Source organism: Acanthaster planci, linkage group LG01 (assembly GCF_054643075.1).
Source record: "Acanthaster planci isolate LZ-2023a linkage group LG01, COTS_SCS, whole genome shotgun sequence".
In the NCBI taxonomy this organism is placed as follows: domain Eukaryota; kingdom Metazoa; phylum Echinodermata; class Asteroidea; order Valvatida; family Acanthasteridae; genus Acanthaster; species Acanthaster planci.
In genome coordinates this window covers 5,848,476-5,863,126 of record NC_141777.1, presented here as the reverse complement: position 1 = coordinate 5,863,126, position 14,651 = coordinate 5,848,476, and the positions used below count along the sequence as shown (strand labels likewise).

Here is a 14,651-nt window from a genome sequence, read left to right as displayed (position 1 = left end):
TTTTGTTTCCATTGTTTATGTTGAGGTTTATCTTCTCTTCTAATTGTTGGTCATTCTCAGGAATCATCTGAGCATGCATACAGGGCTCTAGATCACCACAGACAGTTCAATCAGAGCATGGATTACTTTCAGAGCTGGCTAGCTGAGGCGGAGCAAGTCCTGGATGACAACAAAGATGTACCGCCAAGAATGGACAGACTCAAGCAGCAGCTACAAAACCTGAAGGTAAAGCACCAAGACAGAAATCCAGTTCTTGGGAAAAAATTATTTTGATTTCCTTTAACATCTGGAATATTTTGTGAGAGAATCGGAATAATTACATGTATAATTTGTACTTGTGTTGCACAGTTACAGAGGATTGTCAGATAGATCTGTTGTTTAATTTTTTTCCTGGACAGAGATAGGTTTTTTTAACTTGAAGAGGGTATATTTATTTTGGTGTGAGAGGAGTAGATGTAGCTAAATGTTTTTCCTGAACTTCTTCTAAAGATTCAAGCATAGCTGTCCCCAAGTATGAGTTCAGTGCATATTTGGAAAACTATTACAGGTGAAGCAGGGTACAGAATTTACAGCCAGTTAAAGTCTGCCTTAGCCTGATGAGAAAGCCTACAGCGTTGTTTCCTTGAAAGTGGAAATCCACCCCAATTATGTTGACTCTTTTGCATATGAGAAAAGAGAAATACGCTCACGAACTATCCAGTGACTGTAGATTAGAAAAGTCAATCATCGATTTACTTTCTAATTTCTGAATTTTCTTTCCATGTAGAATTTGGAGCAATCTCAAGATGTCGGCCGACAAAAGGTGGATGACATCGCCACCCATGCAGACCTTGTCTTGGCATCAACTGCCCCACCTGGTCAGACCACTGTCCAACATTACCTCAACAGTCAGCAGCAAGACCTGATGGCACTGGCCGGTCACACCGCCCAGGCTAAGGACCAATTACAGGGGGTGTTAGAGAAGTGGGAGGAGCACAGTGCCAGCTGTAAGAAGCTCTCTGATTGGTTAATGACAGCAGAGACAACTCTTGTGAACTTGGAGAAGCCGTGTGTTTATCTAGAAGAGAAGAAAACACAACTTGACAAACTGATGGTAATGAAATGATCTTCTTTGCCTCTCTAGAAAGATGTCTTGGAATTTTACTGAAAGTTTACAGTTATTGTCGATATTTGTAGGATGTCTTTGTCGAAATAAATACAGTTTTTCAAAAACGAGATTGTTGAAACCAAGAAATATTTTTGTGGTGTGAAAATAATTTTGTTACTATTTTACAGCTCATGCTTAATCATGAAGGTGCATTGTTGTGGATAAATGTTGAGAAGTTTGAAAAACACTGTCATGCTACCTATGTCTGATTCAGCTGCTGAAGACGATTTTAGTACTTCGGGAATACCTCACAAATCATTCCAAAATTCTAACAGATTTTCTTTGAGTTGGTTTTTATGATTCTTTTTCACCCAAATTTCAGACCCTCGAAGAGAACGTGGTTTCCCATCAAGCAGACGTTGAGGTTGTAACCCCACAAGCCCAACAGCTCACCCTGCTGGGTGTGTCTGATCCTGGTGTCAGTGCCAGAGCCCAAGATATTACCGATGAGTACCAGGATTTGTGCAGCAGGCTCAAGGTAGACTAGAAATCTTCCTTTATGAAATTGCCACATCTTTGTCTTTGTTGTCACTTGGATTGTTGAGTGAAAATGTTTCAAAGCATTTTTACGTGTTTTGTGAAGGTTTCCATTATGGGAAAGTGAAATAAAATACATGTTGCATTGTGAGTCTGTAAGGTATGCCCCTTTTGGTGGGTTCTGAGGAAGATCAGTCCATGTTTGGAACAGTGTCCTGTGTTTTCTGAGATGCAATTTGGTATTCATAATCCAGATTTTAATCGTTTGGTTCTTGTCCTTGAATTTGTAGGCAGTTTTAATCAAGCAAGAATTGTGCAGCACTCAAATCCTCATATCTGTTAACCAGGGAGAAACAAAGAAACCACGTACTGGTTATGACCTCCAACATTCCCCACTGCAGATGAATGCAACATGTTTTTTTTTAATGTTGTGGAGTTATCTAGTTTTTTTCTCAGAACCACACAACTTATGTCCTTTTGCAAACTTGGCCATTCACCAAACGACACTTTTATTATGCTCTGACAGGTTGCACTACAGCAGAGAGAAGAGCAGGTTGCTCATCACCAGCAACTGGCCAATCAGCTGCAAGATATGAATGATTGGCTGAAGGCCAAGCAGCTTGAGTTGGATCAGTGCTCAGGATTGGCTGCCGATAGAGAGGCTAATGAAGACAGGATACAGCAGCTGCAGGTACATTTTGTCACATCTTTTCCTATGCTCCAAACATTACCTTAATGTCTCAGACGTAAGCTGTGTTCTGTGTCTAATGCTAGTTTAAGGTCTTTACCCATCACAAATATGTGGGCATATGCCAGGAAATCTGGACTTGGTCAGAACTACATATACTGAAAATAAATACAATGTATACTAATCCAAGGAGATGCCATTACTGCGCTGGCATGACGCTCACATGTAGTGCAGCAAATCAGGACACCTTGTTAGATAGAGAAGCATGCAATGTGTGGTGCCACTGCAGTAATGACCTCTACATGTATGTCTGGTCTGCAGTAATGACCTCTACATTTATGTCTGGTCTGCTGTAATGACCTCTACATGTATGTCTGGTCTGCAGTAATGACCTCTACATGTATGTCTGGTCTTCAAAGTGGTCTATACAACGCAGAAGTATGCAGCCTTTGGTGCTTGTACATTTTGTGTTTGTTTGGCAAGAAGTGGAAGTGGTTGGGTTTGAGTAGTTAGCATTGGTAGATTTATGTTTGGGTCAATATCTAATGAGTTTTCTCCCAAATAACCTGATGATCTCTTTTCTAGGTTGTACTTGCCACCTTACCAGAGGGTGAGGCCCAGCTTCAATCCTCCATGGACCAGAGTGCCATTGTCTGCCCCAGCACTGCACCGGCCGGGCGCGATCGCATCGACCAGCAGCTGCAGATGGCTGCCGACAGGCTCAAAGCCCTGAGACAGCAGGCCGAGAGAAGCCAGCACCAGCTGGAGGAGGGGGCGGAGCTGCAGCGGAACTACGAGGGGCGGGCTAAGGAGCTGAGGGAGTGGATGGCCGGGGCAGAAGGGGCGCTTGGAGAAGCTGAGCTGGAGGGAGAGGTGGGTGAGGGACAGCTGGAGGTCAAGCAGGCTCACCTGGAGAAGATCAAGGTAAGAACGTGGAAACTTGTGGACCTTGGATGGGCTAGTGTCTAAGGATTGCTGATTTAGAAAGGGCTACATTGTATGCTGAGTTTATTTCTGCTTGATCAATAATGCCCTGGGCGTGGAACTGCACAGGTGGTATTCAGTGGTTTGTGATTGCCATTTGTTGTTTGGAGCATGAATAATTTTTACAGTTCTTCACAGGAAATTTCATCCATACTGATGTGTTCTTTTCCATACATATCCTTGAAAAGATCATTTTTCAGTTTATTTTTTTACTATGAAGTTCAAAGGAAACTTTTAGATAATAGTAAATAGCTATCAACATTTGACCTCCCGAATTTATGAATATATTTGTGCTTGAGCATTGTTTTATAACATCTTGTAAATTGACTTTTGCAGTGGGTTTTTCATGCATTGAGATGAAAAAGTTAGTATTGTAGAAATAGGCTTAAAATTTAGTGGCACTGATTTCTTCTTGTGATAGGCCCTGTGTGATGAGAGCCAGGAATTGCAGCCAATCAGAGCCCAAGTTACATCACTAGGCCAGCAACTGATAGCCAGTAACCCAACTGCTGTACACATTGGTAGTGAAACCACCAGACTGACTGCTGGGTACCAGACCTTACACATGAATCTCAAGGTACAGCATCCTGAAAGACAAGTACTTTTTAGTTGAAATAGGAGCAGAAATGTCCATAATTATGTCCATGACAAAAATGTTCATAGCAAATGTTAAAAAAGAAGCCATCTTGAGAATTGGATGTTTGGTCATTGGTAATCACACAGGTTTTATCAATTTGTTTTACTCTGTGAAGGATTTTTATTGCTGGACATGAACTTCACTGTGAATAAATCAGACATTAATGAAACTGGCTTTCAGAGTTCCACTGTGGCTGAAATGTAAATGTATTTACTTCGAATAGTCCTGAAAAGTGCTGCTAACAGTTTGGCGTTTTCTATCTCAGCTTGCAGTTGGCGGGGCAGTTATGACTTTTCACCCATTAATGTGCATTGTCATTGGTTATTTTACTCACTTGCTCATGTTTAGAATCATACTTGGAGGATGTCTTTGTAATTCTTGACTACTCCCTTTGTAGGATTGTAATGTCTTCTTATAATATGACTGCTATATTCTCTCGGTCACAGGATCGCCTGCGCCAGGCAGAGCGAGCAGTCACTGAGCAGCAGAACTTCCAGTCAGCCGTGGAGGATTTCTACAAGTGGCTGCGTGCCGCCCGAGAGACCCTGACCAACTGTCGGAATGTGACAGGGGAGAAGCCGGACGTCAGCTCCAGACTGCAAGACCTGCAGGTAATGAGCAGAGCTCATCATCGTTGAAGCTGCTTCAGTGACGGACAAGTTCGGTGACCATGAGTGTTGGTGCCACACTCTCACCCACGTGGTGTACAGATGTTGAAAACCTCTCAGGCCAAAAGGATGTTGTGACTTGTCAAAATGCTCATACATCTCAAATTTAATAATGCGTGTGTGAGTGTGGCGTCACTGAAGTAGTATCCACTCAGATGAGTCTATGTATTACATCTCAGTAGAAACGGTGCAAAGGGTGCGTTCGATTAGCTGACATGTGTAAGTCAAACTTACACGAGAGTGTTCGTTTAGCCATCATTTCATCTTCGTGCCTGCCCTGGTCTCAGCCTCCACTACCCCAGCTGGCGAGCGGGTCTCTGGAGGCTGCCCGAGTGTAATGACGTCACGGATGGACTGTTCGAGCATGGACATGATGGAACGTGGCGGGGCCTGGCCTTTTTCCAAGAATGCCTTGGTGATTATACTGCAGCGTTCGATTAGCCTCATTTGGAGGCTTCCCTTGGTGTAACACTGGTGTATTCGGGGAAGCTAATCGAATGCACCGTATGATACTTCATGATAAAACCCTTGATCTGCTAGTATGCTCCAAGGTATGCATTCTTGTTGGTGTAGTCGTGGGACAGCACATCTTTTGAACAGTAGTTTTTACTGAGATAGTAGTCATTATGGGGACACTCGAAAAATCTTGTGGTTATGATTTTAGCTTTCAGAATGGAAGTTAAATGCGTGGACAGTTAAACCTTGCTTAGCAAGCTCTGCCAAGACTTCTACACTGCGTGAAAAGAGCTGGAACTGTAGTCAAAATACGCTTAAAGCCTTACCAAGTGGAGTAGGAGTGTTGTCAGTGTACAACAGATGTGAGTTCTTTGGATTCATGAGGACCATATGTGGTCAAAGATCATGGATTACAGTTTACAAGTGTAGAACTTCTTGTTGATTTGTGTCCGCAGGAGTTGATGTCCATGCGCCACCGCGGTCAGAGCCTTCTCAACTCGGCCAGCAGCAAAGCCGAGCGTGTCTTGCCCCAGACGGCCCCATCCGGCCAGGAGGCCATACAGGCTCAGATTGCTGTCATGAGGGGAGACTACGCCTCCCTGTTGGAGGATACCATCAGTGTGAAGGATGCGCTGGAGAGCTGCGTTAGGGACTGGAACAAGTAAGTGGTCTGAAACAAGAATATTTCCGAATGGAGTTTCAAATCAATCTTTCAAGTCAGTCAGTATTTATTTCCAACAAGAGCAACAATATGCAAAAAATGTTGACAAATGGCACCATAAAAGTAGCATGATCCAGAGAAGTCAAATCTTATAGGTGTGTGCCTTAACGTAAATATGTTGCCATGGGCAAGCCACTTCACCCCTGCTTGTCTCTGTCCAACCAGGAGTAGAAATGGGTACAAGCAATAACACGTCAGCAACCTGTGATGGACTGGCATCCCACCTAAGGGAGAATACACATAATTTCAGTCATTTCATGCCATGGAAACCCGAGATAAACACCAGTCTGATGAGCCAAGTGGCTTGGAACAGACTTGCTTTTTACTTGTAAACATAATTACAAATACTTGTATAGATAAATTGAAATTTTAAAAGCAATTAAAATAACCGTAAATAAAAAACAATCTGACAAAGATTTATGCCTGAATGTACCAAATCTTTAGTCATTGTCCTTGTGTGAGTTCTAAGACCATTAAATGCTGCAGGGATATGTAGAGTCCCTGACTGAAGCATTGGCGTCCAGATTTCATTTCTGTATTGGAGGGTCGAGGATTTCACAAGGTTATAATATATATTTGCAGGTATGAGGCGAGTTGTGATAAGTTGTCCCGTTGGCTTGCCGAGGCCAAAGGTCAAATCAGGACGGCATCTGAGCTGAAGTCCACTCTTGGGGAGAAGAAAGTCCAACTGGAACGATCCAAGGTGCGAAAGTTGGCCCTCTGAAAGCCCTCAAAGTCCAGTGCATGATTTCGAAGGCGCGTGGCTGCTGTAGTTACCTAAAAATTAAAAATTCCACTAAAAGGTGTCATCAAATATTGTGTGGAAAATTTTAAGGCCTTATACTAAAGATGCTCTGTTTTTTATGAATAAAAAATATGAGTTTAAACTTGTTGAAAAATGTGATGAGGTTTGTTGTATTTAGATACATGTCATTTTCAATGGCACAAATTCACATTTATTGAAGATTTATGTAAGTTGTGATGTATTTGTCAAAATTTCAGACATTCGGTGAAATTTGCAGAGTTAAAAGAAAACTTTTTGCCGTTTTATTTTGTTATTTGCAACCCACTACCTGTTTCAGTTTACGTGGTCAAAGCTATCTGTTGCATAGTCAACAACCCAAAAGTTTCCAAAGTTTTTGTGAAACTTAAATTTGTGCGTGTTTACGTGACAGGCTATGCAGCAAGACATTGCTTCCCATCAAAAGGACATTGATGCCCTGACTGAGCATGCTAAGAAACTTTTGGACCGAAACCCAGATGGCCTGCAGCCAATCACTGAAGAACTTCAGATGTTCACCGACCAATACCAAGCTAGCATGGACGACATTAAGGTTAATAAATCTCTAACAGAACTTACTCTGCGATTATAATACTTATTTCATGACCCACACATTGTTGCAGTTTTCTCTTAACTGTTGAACAGCTATTAAGCTGAAACATTTGAGAAAGAGCAAAAAATTACAAAAGCTGGATTCGAACCTGTAACCTCTCGGAAATAGCACTAGTTGACTACCAAGTCCTGTGTCGGTATTTAAAAATGCACGACTTCCCTGCAAAGATGTCACCAAATTAAGAGACAGCCAACATATCTCAAAGTAGCTCAGTTGGGATGAGTCCTGATCTGGACTTTGTATGAGTTTGAAACTTTTGACTTCCTACATCATGTGTAGCTGGCTGTTGACAACCACGCCCTGTCTGTCGCTGAGCACAAGGAGTTCCAACAAGGACAGCGAGAATTTGCCAACTGGCTGAGAGAGGCCAAGAACAAGTTGACGTCCCTGACCGACGTATCTGGCAACAGCAAGACAGTGCAGGCCAAACTAGCTGCCTTGGAGGTTGGTATCACAGTATCAGCCTAGCGTATGAAGCAAAACTTGAATAGGGTACTCGTTTGAAGTTTAGGACCTAATTTCTTGATACTCTGCATAAACAAATCTGATTTTGCTGGTACAAAAAGCAATTTAGTAACGGCGCATGTTTCCAATTTGAATAGGGAATAAATGGTTTATGAATTCATTGTTTCATTAATTCCAACTCTTGGGCATTTCCATAATGCGCCTCTTGAATTCGCCAAAATCTGCCACTATGCAGGAATAAATGGAACATCTGTAAATGTTTGAGGCATCAAGGGGTGCAAGTGAGCAAATCCCATATAAAGTAATGGTGGCTGGACACAACTTTCAAGCATGCGTTCTGTCATGTTTTGACGAAGAAGAGGTGTGTACAGTTGAAACTGCACTCATCATGAGGTTGAGACAAAAGGTTTGTTGCTTATAGTTTGGGGGTTTTGTTTTTAAAAACCAAATTAATGTATGTCCTAATGGTGACAACTGTTTACTTTGTATTTACAGGATCTGCTCACTGCCAAAGAAGCAGGCCAGGAGAAGTTGGACTCCGTCACTGGCAGCGGAGGCAGGACTCTCCCACTCACAGCAGCGGCTGGACAAGAGACCATCACTCAGCAGCTGCAGAAGGACCAGGAGGAGCTGGCTGCGCTGATGGCCAGCCTGCTAGACTCCAGGGACAGGCTGAAGGAATGCGCCGGGCAGTGGGATGTGTATGAGGAGAGCCAGGCTGAGATGGATGGCTGGCTGAGGGAGTTGGAGGAACAGCTAGGGAAGGGACTAGAACTCCAGCCTGGATTGGAAACTAAGCGGGAACAGGTTAATGAGTTGAAGGTGAGAAGTTGAACTTCTCCTGTCTGAGTTCAAAGTTGCTCTATTTCTGGGTCACATCATGGCTATGCCATCTCAAATGAGTTATCCCAGTGTAACTTCCCAACTTCAATCTCCTCGGATCTGCAAGATACTTCTCAAACAGTCATCGTTAAGTAGTGCATAAAATTCTGTACTGCTATGTGCAGTCATTTAGAATCAACAAGATTAAAATCAACTATGTTTGATGTTATATGACTTCCAAAATGCGTATGCTGATCATCGAGAATAAAAGGAAAATCTAAAACTGACATTCTTCCATCGTTTCTTTGAAATAATAAACATGGCAAGTGGACAAAGTACCTGGCTTACTAATGAAGTTCAGAGCAATTTAAATTTCATTCAGTCATAAGGAAAATGATGAAAAATAGAAATAAATACATGTAGTAAATAAATATTTATCTTTGTACGTACATCAAAAATCAATAAATGGTAGAGTTCCTGGTTTTTATCTTGGTATTTCATTACTCTATTTAGTCAGCATTTCTTGTCTTCAAAGGTTTTGTGTCATTCACAAGGAGGTCATTTTATTGTTGCCTTCATTTAGGCCCTTCAAGAAACCATCCAGAGCAGGCAGCCAGCTGTAGAGGCCGTGTCCAGACAGGCTCAGAGCCTTTTGGATAGCAGTGTTGGTAATGTAGGCGTTGTCAGTGAGTCGACCAGACTGGCCTCCAGGTTCCAGAGACTGATCATGACAGCCAAGGTAAGGCCGTGGTGTTCATTATTGGGATATTTTGTTCACATACTGCATAGTCTTGGTAGTCTGCAAAGTAGAACTTTGGCAACTGGAATACACTGATTACGCCCACTTAGTCATGTGACCTTTCCTATAGCAAAGTGTGTTTTAATCACTTAACACCGGTAGACGGCTACAGCTGCAGCTTTGTGTGAGGATTAGTGCATACCACACATACATTCTATTCACCATGCACCTGCCGTTTCAATGTGGGCCTGCTGCTGGACAGGGGTTTGCGTACCAGGCATATCGCAGCCCAGCAGTCGTGGTCAAAAGAATCCTGGCGTTAAGGGGCTAAGTGTTGTTTACTAAAAAATTAAGCCGATTTACGGTATAGTACCCAGCACATCAGTAGTCTGAGTATGGTACCTACCATTGGCTTTATTTGTGGTAAATGATACCTACGAAACACTTTACTGTGGGGGACGCCATGTTTATTGATATTTAATACCCACTATAGGTCCCATGACTTAGAAGGTGCAATCGGTCTATTAGGAGTTATTACTGCTGTGGCACAGGTGGACAGGTGGTACATGCAGGTGACATGCCACTTCAACCAACAGGGTGTCGTGACTTGCCAAATGTACATGTGCATCAAGTCCAAGAATGCACATGCTAGCGCAGTGTCACTGCAGTTATGACATCTCCACTTAGTCTGTATCTGTTATTATGGTCATATTTGACATGCTAACATGACATTTTAAGTGTTTGATTTCGATGTGTACAGGAAGTGTGCTGTGTGACCAGTTATGCATGTTTGTATTGCTAATGAGAGCTCTGGAAAATGACATCCAAATAGAAATGGCTTGATGCCAATACAAAAATGGAATTTTATTTAATTTAAATGGCTTTGTAGATGTAAGAAAAAATGAAAGATTGCCATGTTCAGTTTTAGGTTTGAACACACTATGTGCAATTGTTTGAGCTGAGCAAAAGTGCTAAATGGTTTTTCAGGGTGGTTACAGTTTGCAGTCAGTTTGCACAGTTGGAACTTTCTGGACAATTTAATAATAAATAGCTACGAATTTACTTCGTGTATGTCTTGGATATCTTTCCTCATATTCATTCAACTTCATTGTGCTTTAGGACCAGCTGAAAAAGAGTGAGCATAATGCTGCAGACCACGCCCAGTACCAGGATGCCCTGAACGACTTCAACTCCTGGCTAGCCTCCTCTCAAGCAGCCCTGGCCCAGAACTCTGGTCTCCTTGGCGACAAGCTGACCCTCCAGGACAGAGCTAAGAACTTGAAGGACTTGGCAGCCCTCAGAGGAACTGGACATAACCTCCTGCAGGCTCTGGATCACAAAGCTGGCAAAACCCTCCCCAATACAGCAGTCTCCGGCCAGGAGCTCTTAAGGCAGGATACCAGGGCTGCTCACGCTGCCTTGGAGGAGCTTGCAGCAAGTTTGATTAAGCAGACTCAGGATCTGCAGCAGTGTTTGAGCCTCTGGGACGACTTTGATGGCCAGTACTCTCAGGTGACGGAGGAACTGGGAGAGGCAGAAGTTATCCTGGTCAAAGAACCCGAGCTGGCACCAGATGTGAAGCACAAGGAACAACAGCTTAATCAGTACCAGGTAAGCTAAAAGGGTGTTTGATACTCATGGCCCAGTTTGGCCCATGGGTGATTATCTCAACCCAATCTAACTCTTAACTTGAACCATAACCCAACCCAGTCTGAGCCTAAACCTAGCCCAGCCTGAACCCTGTAAAACCTATCCCAATCTGAGCCCTAACCCAGCCCAGTCTTCTGCTGTCTACCCTGTCTCCTATATTCATGGGGCTAGGTTAACTTACCCAATCTAACTTTCCCTCAATCTCGTGACCAATAAGGCCTCCTCTTGCCCAGTCTGCCTTACCAAGAAGTCCTAAATAAGGCCAGCTGTTTCCTTGTAAGCTTTCCAGGGTTCGCCCAGAGCTGCCGTCCTTCAGCCCACACTTACATTTCATTAGTCTTTTTCAAGCCTGATGCATTCTTGTCAAAGGCCTCTTGCTCTCTTTTTATCCAGTTTTGACTGAGTTAGTGCATAACCATTTACTATGTACTACAGTGATTCTCATAACTAAGTTATCCTCATCAACATCCATTTCTCCCCCTTGTTGATGCATCCAGAGTTTGGCTGCTGAGGTAGCTCAACAGAAAGAATCCTTGGACTGTCTCTGGGCTGGTGCTAAGGAGCTTCAGAGATTGACAGAGGAAGATGAAATTACTAAGAAGGCCACCGAGATGATGGAACACCACAAGAAATTAATGCAAGGTGCTAAGGTAGGCATGACGTTCTTTATATCTAAGAACAGAACCAAATGCAAACGTAGCTGTTCTTTTCAAGCATTCACTAGACTCATCCAAAAATAATTTAATTATTTCCATAATAAACACAGCATGTGAGAACTGGAACTTTTAACGTGTTTTTGCTGAGAGCAATATCTTTTAGGAATAATTGCCTACCAGCATTGTCAAAAGTGAAATCAAACCACCCACAAAATATTTAGAAATGGTTTTTTTTGTTTTATGTAGGCAGCTGTTGAAACAACGTTCCAGAGAGCAGAGAACCATCGGGAGTACAATGACCTCAACAGGGCCCTTTGTCATTGGCTGGAATCGACCAATCAGGCCTTGAGACACCACAGCTGTCTTGCTGGCACCAAAGACACCCTCAATCAACAACTGGCCAGTGTGACAGTAAGTTTCCATAACCCATTTCAAGACCAAATTATTGTTGCATGGAAATGTTTTCTTGTTTAGAAAAGAAATTACCCTTGCAACCTGCTGATGAAAAACTACAGTGGTAAGCTCTTTCTTTCACTGACAATTTGAGCACACTATTTAAAATGTTGAGAAGATCCTGTCGAGAAGTTTAGCTGTGTCTGCTGATAAGAGACAATTGTGTCTCGTTGCTTTAAAGTGGTACTGACGACATCACTTCATCATGCAAATCTCATATCCTTTTTACTGTGACAGACTTTATAGAACTAGAGAACTTTGATTTCAAATCCAAATGTACCAAGACCTGTAGCTTTCCTCTTTTCCACTGAACCTAACCCTCCTAGGTAAACCTAACCCTCTTAGGTCCTTGAAAATCTGCAATGTTCAGGGTTGCAATACTGAGAAAAGAAGAAGTCTTCAAATACTCTTCTCTCTGTTGATTGATTCTCATTGAAAATCAAGACACGGTTCAGGTATGTTCCTAAACGTGTATGTTGTTGGAGCTAGGGTTGAGCTGAAGCAAAAAATTGGTTTTCCATGAGCCTGTTTCAGAGGGTCTGTGTGCTACTTTGAAAAAGTGGAAAATGTTTTCTTTTTCTTTCAATCAGGAATTGATATCTGATGTTCCATCTTGTGAGGAAAAGCTCATGCAGCCCACCCAAGCTCTTGGTGGTAAAGTCCTCGCAGAAACCTCCCCAGATGGGTGTGCCATAGTCCAGCAAGAACTGGATCAATCCGGCCGGGACTGGTCCAGGCTGGTCGGAGACGCCGACGACATCAAGCTGTCTCTGGAGGGTGCCATTTGTCAGTGGGAGGAGTATGAGGAGGAACATGAGAGGCTGGTCCAACGCCTCAACGAGGCAGAGGCAGAAACGAGCCAAGAGCTGGAGTTGAAGAAAGACGTAGCCGAGAAACAAGAGCAGCTGGAGAGTTTGAAGGTAAATATCTTGCAAACAAATTCAGACTGATGGTTTGTGAAAGCTGAAGTTTATTTTTGGACACTACAGTGTTTTTTATTTATATGTTACTGGATCCCACTGTATGAGTAGGCATTATATTAATTATTCCCACTTTGTAGGATTACATAATTATTCGAAAGACAGAACATTCTAAGCTGTCATTTTTATCTGCATTTGGTTTGAGATTCTAATACATACAGACATTATGTGGGCAAAATTTTATAGTACTTGCTTATTTCCATTATCATGCAAAAAAGTCAGAGCCTTGTGACTGAGAAATGGCTCTGGTAACTTCAAAAGTTGTGATTCCTCTTCTTGAGTTTGAACACAACTTGTTCAGCATGCCCAGAGCCCCAGTGAATATCATAACGTCACAGCACTCAACAAACGGCCATATTATAACCTAATATTCATTGCAATAAGTATCACCACATGCAAATGTCTACACACTGTGTCTGGGTTTATCTTGTGTGTGCTAGATTGTCTACGAGGACGTCCTTAGCCTGGAGACATCCCTCAATGCTGTGGTCTTGAGTGCTGACCCTATCCTAAACAACAACCCAATGGATTCCACTGTCAGTGGACAGCTATCCCAGGCTAGACTTCGCCACCAAACATTAGTCAACACCATGAAGGTAAGAAAGTCACAGTCAGTGATTTTCAGTTCAATTTGAGTAAATGTATCAGTGAAGAAGGATGATATTGGTAACTCGTTCGTGTGAATAGTTTCACATGGATGCATGGATCATTTAAAAAAAGGTTAGATTGTTAAGCTGGTGATAAGAGCAAATGCGTGCTTGTTCATCCATTTCATTATTTGTTCCTCCACGTTTTTGCTCTTCTAGCAGGTTTTTCTGAGCTACAACTTGTTTCTTCCTGAGAAAAAATGTCTCCCCATGGAAAACAAAATTGACTAAATTGACAAAATTGTGCTCAAATTTTCCACTTTACCTGTAAGATTATATCCAACTCTTGTTCAAACAAAATAATGATTTTAAAACTCACTTTGTTATCCATAGCTAGTTCTATTTCCCTTTCCCCCAAGAAACAGAATTCTCAGAAAGATTTTTTAACCATTTTGGTAACATTTTGAGCCAAATGTCTTAGAATATTTCATCCAGAATCCCTGTTTCTTTTTAACAGGCCCAGGTCAAATTGTGCCAGGAGAGAGTCCAAGACCATACAGACTTCAGTCTGTCCTTGGAGGAAAGCCAGAGTATTCTCAGTGAAGCAGAGCAACGGCTGAGCCCCCTGCAAGACATCTCTGGAGACAGGCCCTCTGTTGATGCTAAACTAGCTGCTCTGGAGGTGGGTTTACCCCGCTGTTTGGGCAAGTGGATGTCACATTTGCAGTGACTTCTCCAGCCAAATTTGCACCTAAGTAGCAGTGACCATATTCCTCAGTATTCGCATGGTGATATCAGCTCCATCATCAGAGAAAATTCCATTAGAATGCGTCTTGATTATGAACTGAAATTTTACTGACCTATCAGAACTGTTGTCACCAAATTAGTGTACCTGTGAGCTTAGACATTACAATAATATCAGTTGTATTGGCTTGCTTTGTAGTTATAGTTTGTTAGTAGCATTACCGGAGATGATCCCAGAAATTCAAATTTGAAATGGCTCTGTATTGTTTGCCTGTGAATTGAATCATTTGGAATTTTTACATTTTCTTGCGTAGACAAGCAAAGCTCAGGCAGGCTCCAGTGTTGGCTCTTGTGTTGAATTTTTCAACTATATAGTGTTTTCT

At 42.4% G+C, this 14,651-nt stretch overlaps 1 protein-coding gene across 6 annotated transcripts in view; it reads left to right on the top strand.

Annotated features, from left to right (window-relative positions):
- Positions 1 to 14,651, top strand: part of LOC110981942 (muscle-specific protein 300 kDa-like) — a 160,665-nt gene that overhangs the window by 42,013 nt on the left and 104,001 nt on the right. For all 6 annotated transcript variants that reach the window (XM_087145834.1, XM_087145836.1, XM_087145825.1 and 3 more), the window contains 19 exons: positions 61 to 225; positions 767 to 1,093; positions 1,470 to 1,625; positions 2,151 to 2,315; positions 2,898 to 3,236; positions 3,718 to 3,873; positions 4,380 to 4,544; positions 5,513 to 5,718; positions 6,361 to 6,481; positions 6,954 to 7,112; positions 7,452 to 7,616; positions 8,133 to 8,459; positions 9,043 to 9,198; positions 10,318 to 10,809; positions 11,346 to 11,498; positions 11,751 to 11,915; positions 12,548 to 12,877; positions 13,378 to 13,533; positions 14,042 to 14,206. In XM_087145834.1, the coding sequence (XP_087001960.1) occupies positions 61 to 225; positions 767 to 1,093; positions 1,470 to 1,625; positions 2,151 to 2,315; positions 2,898 to 3,236; positions 3,718 to 3,873; positions 4,380 to 4,544; positions 5,513 to 5,718; positions 6,361 to 6,481; positions 6,954 to 7,112; positions 7,452 to 7,616; positions 8,133 to 8,459; positions 9,043 to 9,198; positions 10,318 to 10,809; positions 11,346 to 11,498; positions 11,751 to 11,915; positions 12,548 to 12,877; positions 13,378 to 13,533; positions 14,042 to 14,206 (4,068 nt within the window). The remainder of the gene's footprint in view (positions 1 to 60; positions 226 to 766; positions 1,094 to 1,469; positions 1,626 to 2,150; positions 2,316 to 2,897; positions 3,237 to 3,717; positions 3,874 to 4,379; positions 4,545 to 5,512; positions 5,719 to 6,360; positions 6,482 to 6,953; positions 7,113 to 7,451; positions 7,617 to 8,132; positions 8,460 to 9,042; positions 9,199 to 10,317; positions 10,810 to 11,345; positions 11,499 to 11,750; positions 11,916 to 12,547; positions 12,878 to 13,377; positions 13,534 to 14,041; positions 14,207 to 14,651) is intronic.